The 16,259-nt window shown below is 35.1% G+C and overlaps 2 protein-coding genes across 7 annotated transcripts in view; one reads left to right on the forward strand and one right to left on the reverse strand.

Annotated features, from left to right (window-relative positions):
- The window catches only part of LOC123529644 (metalloproteinase inhibitor 2-like), a 30,786-nt gene extending 22,141 nt beyond the window's left edge, over positions 1-8,645 (forward strand). For both annotated transcript variants that reach the window (XM_045310054.2, XM_045310055.2), the window contains exons 3-6: positions 630-787; positions 2,161-2,272; positions 4,637-4,761; positions 8,109-8,645. In XM_045310054.2, coding sequence (XP_045165989.2) covers positions 630-787; positions 2,161-2,272; positions 4,637-4,761; positions 8,109-8,312 — 599 coding nt within the window. In that variant the 3' untranslated portion in view covers positions 8,313-8,645. The remainder of the gene's footprint in view (positions 1-629; positions 788-2,160; positions 2,273-4,636; positions 4,762-8,108) is intronic.
- Positions 1-16,259, reverse strand: part of LOC123529641 (synapsin-like) — a 173,275-nt gene that overhangs the window by 69,193 nt on the left and 87,823 nt on the right. The window lies entirely within an intron of this gene.

A 16,259-nucleotide genomic window follows, 5' to 3' on the forward strand; every position in this document is an offset into this window, starting at 1 on the left:
ATAATCTTCATTACTATGCCAGACTCTATGAGACAATATTGTTAGACAATCCAAATATCTTGACGATTGTCCACAAAATGCTTTGGAACTTTTCCCTAAGTTAGTCCCTTAGGGAAATTTTTCCCTTAGAAGCTTTATGAATACGGGCCCTGGAAAACAGAATTACTGGTATTACTTATTTTGATTCACAGACAACGTCTAAGAAAGTTGAATATTTAGCTCTACAGATTTTCTATAAATTTGCAAGTTTATCTATCTATGAATTTACATATTGTGTGTAAGAAAACTAATGACATTACATTAACTCTCAAAATGGAAGCTTGAAATTAATCAGGTTATTAATTTTATAGTATGTATAAAGTACAAAAATTTGAGAGATTCTTTGGCTTTATCAGAACAGTTGAAGAAAGTTGAAGCCAACAGAAATGACAGAAACTTTCTGATAACCTTTCTCTACCAAAACCATCAGTAAACCAATTAAGTCTAAGCTCGATTTGAGGCTAATGTGATTTATTAGTTTTCCTACACACAAACAACATTAACATGGGTCCATGTCCAGCTTTCCTGGGCCACACATTAAAATTAACTCAACATTGAAGAGATTCAGGCTCTCCTATAATATCTTTCAGTGATGCAGGTGAGACTACATGGAAAGGCAGAGGAGATATTCAAGAAAGAAAGGCATACGATGTTTGACAAGGAGACCAACACCAGTGAAACAATAATCAACAGAAGAAAAGTTGCTATCAAATATAACGTAAAAATCAAGCAAATATTCAAGATCAATGTAAGTCAGTTGAGTTCAGTTGCACACAATTTATTTAAGGCTAACACCATTTTTCAATACTTCAATTTAGTACCTAGTCCATTAAACATGACAAGACTTAGGTTCTGAGATTCTTTAATCCTTATATATCCTGTTGTATAACCACTTATACCCCAGTCACACATACGGCGTGGACAGCTACGTCTAGCTACGGATAGAAGTGTAGTAATCAGTATTGATCAGTACCTGAGCCGTACCTCAAAGTAGTAATTAGTATCAATCCGTACCAACACTTGGTCAAGACATATTCAAGACTTCCCAAACTTGCAAGTTTCTCCAACTTTTGAACATGCACGAAAGTTTGAGCAATCCATAGCCATTTGAGCATGACTTCAGTCCAACTTGGTTGAAACTTATTCATCCGTAGTTAAATGTACTAAATGTAGTTATTCATACTGAAACGTACCTTGCTGTAGTTTGACATGATGTCAAAGATGATCGTAATGAAAACGCTGGCTTCACGTGGCCTATTTATATGAAACTTACTGACCCATTACTAAACCTTAATGCGAACGTAGTCATGCATTTTGATCCGTAGCTGAAGATAGTTATCCGAGGCTGCCTGTACTTAAGCGTAGTTCAACATAGTTCACCGCAGACCTGTCCACGCGTTGGGCAAGTTGCCAGGCACAGTAAAACGTAATTCAACGTAGTAAGCCATACCTATCCGTACTTACTCGTGTCCTGTATCTTTTTGTTCCCAATTTCTCACCATTTCTCCCATACTAAGACGTACTGCTGCGTACTTATCTGTGTCTTACAATGAAACCATATTAATTTTTTTTAATGTCAAAGTATGTTTTTTTTATAAAATATTGTCCTTGATTAAGTCATTATCTACAAATAGTGTGAATGTTTTATAAACTGTGCAGTTTATCAAATTAAAGGAAGTACATATATAATTTTATAAGTTTAAATAATGGTTGCGATGGTTCCAATCACAATTTTGCTGTACTCTTGTTAAGACTGCAACTGCAATCTTGCTGCGGCCATAATGCAAGCTTAATTAAGCTTGCCATTATGGTTTGGGATATCAAAGTGAATAAGTGTGTGAAGTTTCAATCCATTCTAGTGGTTATTGTGATATCAGCTTACATACAAAAACTTGACCAAATCGGGATGTCGTACTGACGAATGGGTGAGTAATAACTCTTAGCATACTCAAGCTAAATAGGGTACTGGTACTCAGCTTATGTTAACTCATTAGTCAGAAATAAATATAAATTATTTGGATTCCTGTTAATTTTACATTTTGATCTATAGATGTATATATTAAAAACATTTATAATGTAAACTTACTGACGCAGAATATGTCATGAAATTTGTTATTTCAGGAAAATAATCTTGGTTTGGACAAGAGTAGCACTGTAACAGAGATTTATACTGCGCCCGATGATGGACTGTGTGGTGTACATCTACAGGAAAGGACAAACTATCTTCTATCAGGTCTGCTTTCTTCATTAATTCAGCAAAAGAAGCTATTGACTGCTGTTGTGTTTACATAAATGACAAACAAGAGCACCGCCTTGTAGGTGCAGATGCTCATCAGATTTTTTTTTGTCTCTGATTAATAGAAATATTGTCCTACCCATGATTTTCTAAGTCCAAAACGGGCCATAATTCTTGCCAAAAGCAATGTAGAGTTATGGTTCTTGCTGTATACAGTCAGCTTTTGATGATGAACAAGTGTTGCAAGTTTCAAAGCAATAGCTTTGATAGTTTAGGAGAAAAGCTGACCTAAACATAAAACTTAACCAAGAAATCTGATATTTTCCAAGTCCAAAATGGGCCATAATTCTTGCAAAAGCAGAATGGAGTTATGTTTCTTGCTGCAGAGAGTCAGCTATTGATGGAAAACAAGTGTTGCCAGTTTTAAAGCAATAGCTTTGATAGTTTAGGAGAAAAGCTAACCTACACATAAAATCTAACCAGGCAACACCGACGCCGAAGCCAACGCAGATTAAATGATGACAATAACTCATCATTTTTCCCCCCAAAAAATCAGATGAGCTAAAAATTGTACTGTACAAGTGTTTGTTGCTGTAAGAGTACATATATGGGTTCCTGTCTCACTAGCTGTTTCAAGAAAAATATGAAACAAGAGGGCCATGATGGCCCTGTATATCAATCACCAGAGTTGATCTGGCCTACTGACCTAGTTTTTGACCCCACACGACCAAGAGTTTAATTTGAACTATAGATCATCAAGACAAACATTCTGAATAAATTTCATAAAGATTTGGTTACAACTGTGGCCTCTAGAAAGTTCACAAGCTTTTCCTTTTATCTGACTGGGTGACATAGTTTTTGACCCCCACATGACCCTGATTCAAACTTGACCTAGAAATGATTAAGACAAACATTCTGACCCAGTTTCATAAAGATTGAGTCACAAATGTGGCTTCTAAAGTGTTCACAAGCGTTTCCTTTGATTTGACCAGGCAGGTGACCTAGTTTTTGACCCCATAAGACCCAGATTCAAACTTTACCTAGAAATCATCAAGCCAAACTTTCTGACTAAGTTTCATAAATATTGGGTCTCAACTGTGGCCTCTAGAGTGTTCACAAGCTTTTCCTTTGTTTTGACCAGGTGACCTAGCTACTCATACATGACCCAGTTTTGAACTTGACCCAGAGATCATCAAGACTAACATTCTGACCAAGTTTCATAAAGATTGGGTCACAAATGTGGTCTCTAGAGTGTTCACAAGCTTTTCCATTGATCTGACCTACTGACCTAGTTTTTGACCCAACATGACCCAGATTCAAATCTGGCCTAGAGATCATCGAGACTAACATTCTGATCAAGTTTCATAAAGATTGGGGCACAAATGTGGTCTCTAGAGTGTTCACAAGCTATTCCTTTGATATGATTTACTGACCTAGTTTTTTACCCCACATGACCCAGTTTCAAACTTGACCTAGAGATCATCAAGACTAACATTTTGACCAAGTATCATAAAGATTGGGTCACAAACGTGGTCTCTAGAGTGTTCACAAGCTTTTCCTTTGATCTGACCTAGTTTTTGATCCCATATGGCCCAGTTTCTAACTTCACCTAGAGATCATCAAGACGAACATTCTGACCAAGATTCATAAAGATGGGGTCAAAATTGTGGTCTCTAGAGTGTTCACAAGCTTTTCCTTTTACCTGACCTACTGACCTAGTTTTTGACCCCACATGACCCAGTTTCCCAAGAGATCATCAAGACTAACATTCTGACCAAGTTTCATAAAGATTGGGTAAAAAATGTGGTCTCTAGACGGTTCACAAGCTTTTCCTTTGATCTGACCTACAGACCTAGTTTTTGACCCCACATGACATAGTTTCGAACCTGACATAGAGATCATCAAGACTAACATTCTGACCAAGTTTCATAAAGATTGGGTCACAAATGTGGTCTCTAGAGTGTTCACAAGTCGAATGTTGACGGACGACGCACGCCGGACAATGACAGGTCACAATAAATCACCTTGAGCACTGTGTGCTCTGGTGTGCTAGAAATAAGGAAGAATTCATGAGTAAACATACTGATCAGAGGGGAAATCCACTCACCCAGCCATATTTATCCACTGTTTCTGGGATAAACCACCGCTTCAGTAAAAGCTATGGCCAGTGTGATAATAGAACCTTACTATGATCTAGTGTTTGACTGAAAACCACCCAGTATCAACTTTGTCAGAGATATTATTCAGGACACATTTTGACAAGTTGGGCTAAATAAAAATTGTGACCTACATTTGTATTATAGTGTTGACAGTAACAGTTTTGATGACAGCATAAGTTTTATTTCTCAAACTGTTTTTCAGGAAAATATCGTAAAGATGCCCTAGAAATTGACCTTTGCAGCTCCATGTTCACACCCTGGCCCTGGGTCTCTAAAATGCAGAAGAAAGGACTTCGCTTCACTTATGCAAAGAACTGTGACTGTGAGGTTAGTTAATTTCATTAGGACTAAATTCATGATAACATCAAGTTAAATGAACAAAATATTTAAGAGTTAGATCCGTGTTTCGGCGAAAAAGGTGCTAACATCACCAAATCATAGAAAAAAAGAATTGTTTTACATGAACATTAAACATCATATAAAATATTTATTTTATTCCACAAAATCACTGTCAATTTACTCATATATATGTACTGAATTTCGGAAAGGGACTGCCTGAAGGGGCAGTCCAACGCCTTTAAAAACTCACCATTTTTAAACAGCTGTTACATGTCTTCGTTTTGATACATTTGCAACAATGTACAAGTGCTTAAACTTTACATAACTAAGTTAAACATTGTTTTTAACAATTGATTACTTTTATTTCTTTCCAAATGGCATTCTTTTACAAAGGGGGTCAACTCTTTTACAATATTTTAAGCATCCAACTCTATGGGACAGAACGGTATTGGACAGATGGGTTGTTTATAAAGATGTTATTTGTTTACTAAAAATTTCTGTGGTTTTATGATTATACTGCTATAATGGGTTGGTTTATGGTTTGTTTAATTCAAGCATTTTCATTACATGCAACAGATACTTTCATGGAAATTAATTTGTTCGAATGAACATCTGTGATCTAACAATTAGGCCTTTAATGCATATTTTTAGCTAAAGTTGATGGCCATAACTCTGGTCTGGCTGGGTAAAATCCCAAACAAAACATGATTTAATTTTTAATTTTTTAAGGTTGTGAGATGGGCTGACTAAAATGTTTTAACTGCAAGTGATATTGTTAACAGACAAGGACACTCCTGTTAAAACATACCTTTCTTCACAACAACAACAACAACAAAAGCAGCAATTTTTTGCAAGAATTATCTATTTAGGAAAGCACAAACATTCTTCCTTCAGCTTCCTCACGAATGATAAATCATAGCTTTATAGGCAATCTATTCTGGAAAATCTTGGAAACTTCATCAATCATTTCACTGATACAAGCTTAGAACCTTTGTTCTATTACTATTAGCTCTTGTTTTGTTTACTGTTGGCTTATTATTATTATGATCTTGTTCTATTTACTGTTAGCTTTTGTTCTATTTACTGTTAGCTCTTGTTCTATTTACTGTTGGCTCTTGTCCTATTTACTGTTAGCTCTTGTTCTATTAACTATTGGCTCTTGTTCTATTTACTATTAGCTCTCGTTCTATTTACTGTTGGCTCTTGTCCTATTTACTGTTAGCTCTTGTTCTGTTTACTGTTGGCTTATTATTATTATCATGATCTTGTTTTATTTACTGTTAGCTTTTGTTCTGTTTACTGTTAGCTCTTGTTCTATTTACTGTTGGCTCTTGTCCTATTTACTATTAGCTCTTGTTCTATTAACTGTTGGCTCTTGTTCTATTTAGTATTAGCTCTCGTTCTATTTACTGTAAGCTCTCGTTCTATTTACTGTTACCTCTTGTCCTATTTACTGTTAGCTCTTGTTCTATTAACTGTTGGCTCTTGTTCTATTTACTATTAGCTCTCGTTCTATTTACTGTTAGCTCTCGTTCTATTTACTGTTGGCTCTTGTCCTATTTACTGTTAGCTCTTGTTCTGTTTACCGTTAGCTCTCTAGCTTGAGCAGTCCAATATGAAGTAGTGACATAATTCAAAGATCTTAGAACACAACAGTGTTACAATTCTTGCCTACCCAGCCTGGAAAGTATGGTCCAATCAACTGCCTGAGAGAGATTACCCTGTCTATCTGGACATATGTTGTCTTAAGTAGTGAACACTTATTGAGGTTTGTAAATCTAGATCTTTTTTTTTCCACAGTGTAGAATTTGATTAAACCCTGATTCTTCAAAATGCAGCTAAAAAGTTTGGCTCTGTTTGCTTCAAGTTTTTGCTAAGTCTGGTTAGACAAATACTAGAGCTCAATCAAGTTTTTATGATAGGAGTCTATGGGAATAATTTTGAACAATATAGATTTTAATGAAACTTATTGAAATTATAAACTAACACATTGTTTAATAATACATGATTAGAAGGACCAAGTGCCTAGCATTCAGATATTTGTCCAAGATTAAAAAGATATGCAGTTTTTAAGCAAATTTTAAGACATTATTTGTAACTACTGCGCAAGTCAACATTTTTGTTGTCATATCTTATCTTTAGATAGAATGTAATTTTTGCTGTTTAAATAAGGTTGCCATTTATTCAAAGGATGATTTTTGTTTCTGTAAACCTGATGCAGATTTTGAAATTTTGTTCAATTGGAGAAATGAGATTACATCAGAACTACTTTAAGTGATGTCATCAGTTCTAGTCTATAATAAAGTCATGAGCTATACTTTTCAATATTAATCTGGAAAATACCCAGATTGGGATTTACAAGACTTAGTGCAAAACATTCAATGATAGACGCTTCTGTATTATTGGTCCAACACTGTGGTATGAACTGCCGTTAGGAACTACACAAAATAAATCACTTGACACATTAAAAAAAAATCTTAAGACACTGTATCTAAGAGAATTTGTGCCATTGATAACTGTTTTATATGTGATTGCAGCTGATGACAGTTTTTAAATTTTTGTAAAAGTTTTTCATTTCAACATTTATATTTTCAAGGTTTCTTTAATTAAACATTATTGTTGGTACAGGCTCTGTGGGTAGAGTAGTGTGTAGTATTTCTTTTTTTTTTTTTTTCAAATAATCTGTGATAGCACCATTAACCAGTGAGTTTGAAACTCTATATGCAGCCTGTTCAGGCTTACCCTGTGAGGCTTTTAGCACTGGTGTTCGCAACAGAGGTAAAATAACCACAGGGGGTGCGGTCATGACATTTTGTTTAAATAAAGCTGTTATGATTGTTATTATTATTATTGTCGTTGTTATTACTGTTATTATTATTATTATGTACAATGCCATTGAATACGTCATTGTATAGAAATATAGCATTTAATCAAATTATTCAGTTTCAGTTTCAGTTTTTTTATACTTTACAATATCTTTTAACATGATAGGCAAGCAAATAGTATTATACATCTGCAGCCATTTTCTAAACTCTTTGTGACAGCATGGCTGCAAAATCTTGTCAACACTCGGTTTCTTATTCCTTGCTGTCCCTTAGGTAAGGAAAACCCCTAGTTATATAGACAGGCATGTATTATGCTTGCATTCCTATTATCAGTCAAGCTCTCAATTAGGGTTCTGAAGATGTCATCTTCATGATAAAAACTACTGAACTTATAAAGGTGAAAACACATTCTTAGGTGCTTGCTTCTAGTCATTTTTATAAAGTTGTGTTAAGATCCAGCCAGAAGATCAGAATTTGTCCGGACATATATGACTTCATTCTCTATTCCAGATAATTAACCCCCATTTCTCCAGAGCTTCAAAGGATGCCAACCAGTGTGTATTCGACCCATACAAGCCCATTGGTAAATGTCATGAGAGAAATTCTGCATGTATTCATGACAAAAACAGCTCGACAACAGGCTGTAAATGGATGCGTAACAGCAAAATGCGGAAATGTCGTCAAGAATTAAAGTCTGGTAGACTGGAACCATAAACTTGTTATTTTAACTTAAATTTGTACAAATCTGACAACTAATTAACTACCTATAAATCAGCAAGAAAATCTAATGGTATATGTATAATATATCTTGACATTGGAAAGAACAAGGTGCCACCGACTGGAACAAGCATTGCATATCATCATGTGGAAGATTTATAGAAAAGGTGTATCACACAGATTAGAATACTGTAGGTAGAAACAAATAAAAACCCTTCAGTATATTGTACAAAACCTAACAGTGTGAATGTTTGAACTACATATGAAACTGTCTATTATATTATAATATCTATATATTAAAGTATAATAAAAAAGTACAGTAAAAACTGTTGTATAATTTGCTATACATCAAACTTTTATGGCATAAGTGAATATAATTATGCTTTTCTACATGCAGTCAAACTTTGTTGTATTCTTATTGCTAAAATATGGTCTTTATTTGAAGATGGTCTTTATTTGAAGAGGTCTTTATCTGAAGATGGTCTTTATCTAAGGATGTCTTTATCTGAAGATGGTCTTTATCTGAAGATGGTCTGGTCTTTATCTGAAGATGGTCTTTATCTGAAGATGTCTTTATCTGAAGATGGTCTTTATCTGAAGATGGTCTTTATTTGAAGATGGTCTTTATCTGAAGATGTCTTTATCTGAAGATGGTCTTTATCTGAAGATGTCTTTATTTGAAGATGGTCTTTATTTGAAGATTTGAAGATGGTCTTTATCTGAAGAGATAAAGACGGTCTTTATCTGAAGATGTCTTTATCTGAAGATGGTCTTTATCTGAAGATGTCTTTATCTGAAGATGGTCTTTATTTGAAGATGGTCTTTATCTGAAGATGTCTTTATTTGAAGATGGTCTTTATCTGAAGATGTCTTTATTTGAAGATGGTCTTTATTTGAAGATGGTCTTTATCTGAAGATGTCTTTATTTGAAGATGGTCTTTATTTGAAGATGGTCTTTAGAAGATGGTCTTTATTTGAAGATGTCTTAATTTGAAGATGGTCTTTAGAAGATGGTCTTTATCTGAAGATGTCTTTATTTCCAGGTTAAAATATAAACTACATGTGTTTTGAAATGAAACTTAAGTCTTTAGACAGGTGGTATTTATTCAAAGGTGGTCTTACCAGAACTCTGACTGTACTTTACCGACTACACAGTATACCAATATGAAGGGTTTCAGAAATTTTGAAAACTAAGTCAGTAAAGACATCATGTACAAGTAAGCTTCAATAGGCCCTACCCCACCCACCATAATTATACATAGTGTTAAATTTGTAAAATGTGAAAGAGTTAAAAGAAATTAGAGCTGCCTATGTGAAAAACATGTCTCCCACAACTGCCTTATCAGACTTACAGAGTTTTGATTATCAAAAACAAGTTTCAGGGACCATAATTCTGAAGTGCCTTGGCCTATTTGACTAGTTATTGAACTTTGCTGAGGACTTATTGGCAAACACATTTTGTTCAAGTTTGGTGAAGATCTGATGAGAAATGTTCGACTTAAAGTGTGGACAAGAGTTGTGGCAGACACACTAACAGACAGACAGACACACACACACACACACAGACTGGAGTAAATCAAAATGTCTCCCACACCACTGTGTGGTAGGAGACATAATTGGTGTGTCAGACATTAAAAATGATTTACCAGTCACAGCAAGTAATGCCTTAGGTTTCATTTGAAAAACAGATAATTTAAAATTAGTTGTCCAAACAAAAAGCCACGCTGGACATGGCTACCCCCAACCATAACAAACATTTATGTAAAAGGTGGTCAAGAGAAGAGGAACTATTTAGAACTAATGAATCATATACAAATCAAGTAACAAATATAACAAGAGGGCCCTGTATCGCTCACCTGACCTATTGGCCTAAAGATCACCAAGATTAACATTCTGACCAAGTTTCATTAAGATATGGTCATAAATGTGGCCTCTAGAGTGTTAGCAAGCTTTTCCTTTGATTTGCCCTAGTGACCTAATTTTTGACCCCACCTGACCCAGATTTGAACCTGACCTAAAAGTCATCAAGATTAACATTCTGACCAAGTTTTAATAAAGATATGGTCGTAAATGTGGCCTCTACAGTGTCAACAAGCTTTTCCTTTGATTTGACCCGGTGACCTAGTTTTTGACCACAGGTGACCCAATATCAAGCTCATCCAAGATTTTATTGAGGGTAACGTTCTGACCAAGTTTCATTAAGATTGGGCCAAAATTATGACCTCTAGAGTGTTAACAAGCTTTTCCTTTGATCTGACCAGGTGACCTAGCTTTTGACCCCAGATGACCCAATATATAACTTGTCCAAGATTTTATTGAGGGTAACATTTTGACTGTTTCATAAAGATTGAGCCAAAATTGTGACCTCTAGAGTGTTAATAAGCGTTTCCTTTGATTTGACCTGGTGACCTACATTTTGACCCCAGATGACCAAATATCAAATTCGTCCAAGATTTTATTAAAGGTAACATTCTGACCAAGTTTCATTAAGATTGGGCAAAAATTGTGACTTCTAGAGTGTTAACAATCTTTTCCTTTAATTTGACCTGGTGACCTAGTTTTTGACCCAAGATGACCCAATATCGAATTCGTGCAAGATTTTATTGAGGGTAACATTCTGACCAAGTTTCATTAAGATTGGCCAAAATAGTGACCTCTAGAGTGTTAACAGTCAAATTGTTGACAACGGACGGACAACTGACGACAGATGACGACGGACACAGGGCGATCACAAAAGCTCACCTTGAGCACTTCGTGCTCAGGTGAGCTAAAAAGTAAATATGGTAGAGTTATGGTTCTTGTACTATGCACTTCCTCCCAATATCCTCTGTCCAATGTCCACCATTAACAAAGTTCCTGCAATGGTTTTGGGATTGCGATACACACAAAGCATTGAGTAAATAAAATAACGGGACATAATCCAAAAAGTAAGCACAGGTAGTGATACATTTTTTTGTATCAATGTCCATCTTTAAATGTTGTCTGCCTTTCCATCATAACAGAATCCCTTTCATGGAGTTCTGCTCTAAACAGGAGTGGTAAGAGTAAATATAATAAAAGGTAAATACTGTAATTGAAAATTTAAGTTAAGAGGAGTTATGATTTTGCGCAGTCTTTAACAGTTCTGGACCTTTTAGATTACTCCTTAATCCTGTGTCTTTCGCTCTAGCATCCTGAGGTCTAGTAAAGGCCATAGTGAGATAAGATGATGTGAAAAAACTAAGATACATTGCACTGCCACAAAAGTATGATGTGAAAATATGAAACCAAAATGTGAAAAATTGAAGATGTGATATCTGTAATTTGCTTTCACATCGTAGCTTTCACATCTAAGTGCACTATCGTCCTTTCAACTTATGGGCAAAATTACAAAAATACGGTAGTGGATGTTAAAATTGCTTTCTTGCATCATGTTTTCACAAATTCGAACTATCGCACATGTTGTCCCTTAGACCTAAGGGTGATATTACAAAAGTATGATAAAGTTTTTTAATATTTCACATTTGCATTGTAATATCACCCTCAGGTCCAGGGGATACTACTGTAACATGAAATCCAAAACACAAAATAAATGATGCAAAATATCATGTCTTCTCACCGTGTTTTTGCATCATATAACAAAACTGCATTGTATCCTCCACCTACGCATGGTATTATCATCAATCTAAGGTCAAAGTAAAAGGATGGCCCTAACTGAACACCATAATATGTCACACTTGAAATCAGATATTTTGTCTGCAAACACAATTCATCTTCCAAATTTTCCTTGTCTTGTGCAAAAAAAAAAGGTCCCGATAAAGAGAAACTTTGCAAGGAAACAAAAAATTACTCAATTATATAATCTATCTTCGAGATTCAGCTGTAGTTTTGTTATTTTTGGGGGAGGCAAAACTTGTATTGATTATTACCAGGCAAAGGGAAGGCAAGCATGTCAAAATATAACAGAGCATTCATTTTCTCTATTGATCCTAGTATTCACAATGCCACACTGTCTAAATATTTGCTTGCCACATACACAAAAATCAAAGGGAAGACCTCAGGACGTTAAAAATCGAGTAGAAGGTATTTTCCCAAATTCAACCTGCATTTATTTTGAATTACTAGTGCATTTCCATTGATTTGTAAAAAATTATAAATAAATAATGGGATAAAACAGATTTGCTTTAACCCGCATTTTATCTTCATGTCTGGCACATACAGAATATATATGTCTGGGAGTTGTATCTCAAGAATATCTCAAACATATTTATTGCTATCATAAAACCCAGTCAGTTGTGAGACACAAATATTATAACTAAATTGTCTATCGACTTGCCAGATGGGTAAAATTTCCAAATATAGTCTACTAAAAGCAAAGCCGGACGAGACTTCCAGTTTTAAGAAGTAAATACAGAAGCTCCTCCAATTCCAGAGGTAACCAGGCTACAACGTATAAAGTTCCTTACCACTATCAAAAGTACAATTAGTAATATTTCAATGGAGGGGTGAAGAACCCAATCAAGTCTGGCATTTTACCCACAGACCGCTCCATCCTCTCTTACTGACACAACTGACCATGCATAAAACTATATATTCACATTTTCATTAAATTATTAAGGGCTGGGGATTAAAACTGGAAATTGCATTACACTTTACAATACTAGGTTACATAGGTTACAGTTGCAATACCTCCTATATTGCCACAGACTTGGCATTCTTACAAAATTATTAGAAGTTTTACAAGAATTCTCGCCCTTTGGTTTGTAGACATCGCATAATTTGTTTGACAATACTGTCAGTTGATTAAAGTCCTCTCCCTCTTGAAGGAAATCTTGTCCATCTCAATTAAGGCAAATTTCTTCAAGTGTCCAAATGCCAGAACTTTTGTAGGCTATTTGCAAATAAAAAACAAAATGACACTGGCTAGCCGAAACCATCTCATACAACTCCTAAGCAATAATCACAATACCAGTCTATCAAAATTTGTTGCCAAGAAATAGAATAACCCTAAAAACATGATTTGTAAACTGATGTAAAGATATTGATTGCAAGGAAGTGACGACTATGTCAAAAACTGAGTTGAATACAAACTACAGAACTCAAAGAACAAATCAATAGGAATGTTTTCTGTTAACCCTTTTTAATATATCAAGCTTGAAGATAGGTCTCAGCAATAACTGCCGGTACACCAGATCTTAGACTTTGCTTTCAGGATATCCCATAATTTGTTTCAACATTTCCTGAAATTTGTCTCAACAGTAAAATAATTAATCAGCATCATGTAAACAATTTCTAAGTAACATCTTTAACAATTTGAAGGAAGTTGACTTAAAATATCCGCAGAAAAGGATCACCTTAGCTCTATCTTCTATAAACTTTAATCACAACAAGCCTTATAATTTTCTAAACAAGAATGAAGCTTTGCGGCAGATACATTCATGCAATCGGTAAAAAAAAATTTGCCTTCATATGATTGAGTCTTTCTGCGCAGTGGAACAGAGCTATGCTACAGACCAAGTTTAGTGAAATTCTGATGCATAGTCCCTGAAGAGATTATTTGATCCGTGCCATGAGAAAACCAACATATTGCGTTTGTGACCAGCATGGATCCAGACCAGCCTGCGCATCCGCGCAGTCTGGTCAGAATCCATGCTGTTCACTCTGAAAGCATATTGCAATTAGAGGAACTGTTAACAAACAGCATGGATCCTGACCAGACTGCGCGGATGCGCAGGCTGGTCTGGATCCATGCTGGTTGCAAAGCCACTATGTTGGTTTTCTCATGGCACGGCTCATTTAGAGTAAACAAGCTGACAAGATACTGAATCATCGGCATATACAGCTCACTGGAATCTAACGCTGACATGAAAAATCAAATATATTACAACAATCTATCAATAAATCTGGGAGGAATTAGTTGGACAAAATCTTTCCGCAGGATATAACATCCAAATTACCACCCAAAGTTATTTCAAAAGATCTTTTTGGAACTGGTTATATGCACATACAGATGCCTAAACAATACAGTATTAATGAGAGGCTGACTAGACTGATGATATTTGAGATTTCAAGTCATCTATCAACTATATCCGAATACCAAATCAATGTTTGCTGGGCTTTCCGCTATCCTACATCTTAATTGCTCACTTTGAACAGAATCAATAAATTCAATATTTCCTGGCAGCGTTTAACTCTAATCTCCATCATTTTTTAATTGTCACATAATATGGTAACTTCACAATTGAATGCACCATTTCCTTACTAAAACAACTCATTATTTTGGATGATAAATTTCATTTTTTACCTTTCCAACATTATAGGAAGGCAAAACTGTTATCAAATACTGTAACTTGGGTATTTTACATATCATATTTATCACATCTTTAAGACCTTACAACTTACTGGTTGTTATACATATCATTTTTATCACTTCCTTAAGAATGTGCAACTTACTGGTTGTTATACATATCATTTTTATCACTTCCTTAAGAATGTGCAACTTACTGGTTGTTAAACATTTCATTTTTATCACTTCCTTAGGAATGTGCAACTTATGAGTTGTTATACATATCATTTTCATCACTTCCTTAAGAATATGGGACTTATTGGTAGTATATTTTAAGGTACAGCGCTGATTAATACTAATTCCAATTCTTGAGTGACACTGTTTGCGCATATTAGTAAAAATACCATCACATCTATAGCAGTGTTGGCTCTGGCGCAAGTGCTCCCACCAACATTCAAACAAGAGGGCCATGATGGCCCTATATTGCTCACCTGTTATCATTGCACTTGAGGACAAGAAGGTACTCAGAAAAAATATCTAATTCCAAAGGACAGGAACAACAAAGGGAAGAAATTTAACCAAAAAGAAAAATAAACTCTTACAAGGTACAGATATGTCAAAATACACCTAAAAATTGGAGGTACCATCCATGTTGTACCACAGAAAAGTGGTCTCGGTTTTTCCCTACGGCCAATAATAAAAAAGTTACTAAAAATACGCTATTTATAGTAATGTAAAAGGGAAGTAATTAAAAAAAATTATTGTAAGTGAACAAAAGAAGGATCTGCCAAATAAATCTGTTGACATAAATGAAATTTCAGATCAGTATCTTCATTAGTTACGGAGATATACCTATTTTAATTTGGAATAAAGGGAGGTAATTTGACATAAAATCAGTCCATAGTTATCTACCCTGATTATCTCAGTCCAACTAATGACAATAATGAAATTTCAAATAAATTCAATAAGTACTTACTGATATCAATCCATTTTGATTACAATCAGGGGAGGTAATCAGATCATATTAAATAACTCTGGAACGTACGACTGGATCTGATTCATCATGGAATCCAAGATTTATTGTTGTTGAAGATATTTTGGAAGTTTGTATCAAATAAAACCTTAAATGAAGTCTCTATATGGCTGCAAAAGCCAAAATAGCAAATTTTGGACCTTTAAGGGGCCATAACTCTGGAACCCATGATGGAATCTGGCCAGTTCAAAAACGGAACCAAGATCTTGTGGTGATACAAGTTGTGTGCAAGAGTGGTTAAAATCAAATCATAAATGAAGCTGCTATTGTGCAGACAAGGTCAAAATAGCTAATTTTGGCCCTTTCAGGGGTATTAACTCTGGAACCCATTAAGGGATCTGGCCGGTTGAAGAATGGAATCGAGATCTTATGGTGACACAAGTTTTGTGCAAGTTTGATCAAATTCAAATCATAAATGAAGCTGCTATTGTGCAGACAAGGTCAAAATAGCTAATTCTGGCCCTTTCAGGGGCCATCACTCTTGAACCCATAAGGCAGTCTAGCCAGTTCAAGAAAGGAACCAAGATCTTATGGAGATACAAGTTGTGTGCATGTTTGGTTAAAATAAAATCATACATGAAGCTGCTATTGTGCAGACAAGGTCAAAATAGCTAATTCTGGCCCTTTCAGGGGCCACAACTCTGGA

The sequence above is a fragment of the Mercenaria mercenaria genome, chromosome 13 (genome assembly GCF_021730395.1).
Source record: "Mercenaria mercenaria strain notata chromosome 13, MADL_Memer_1, whole genome shotgun sequence".
Taxonomy (NCBI): Eukaryota; Metazoa; Mollusca; class Bivalvia; order Venerida; family Veneridae; genus Mercenaria; species Mercenaria mercenaria.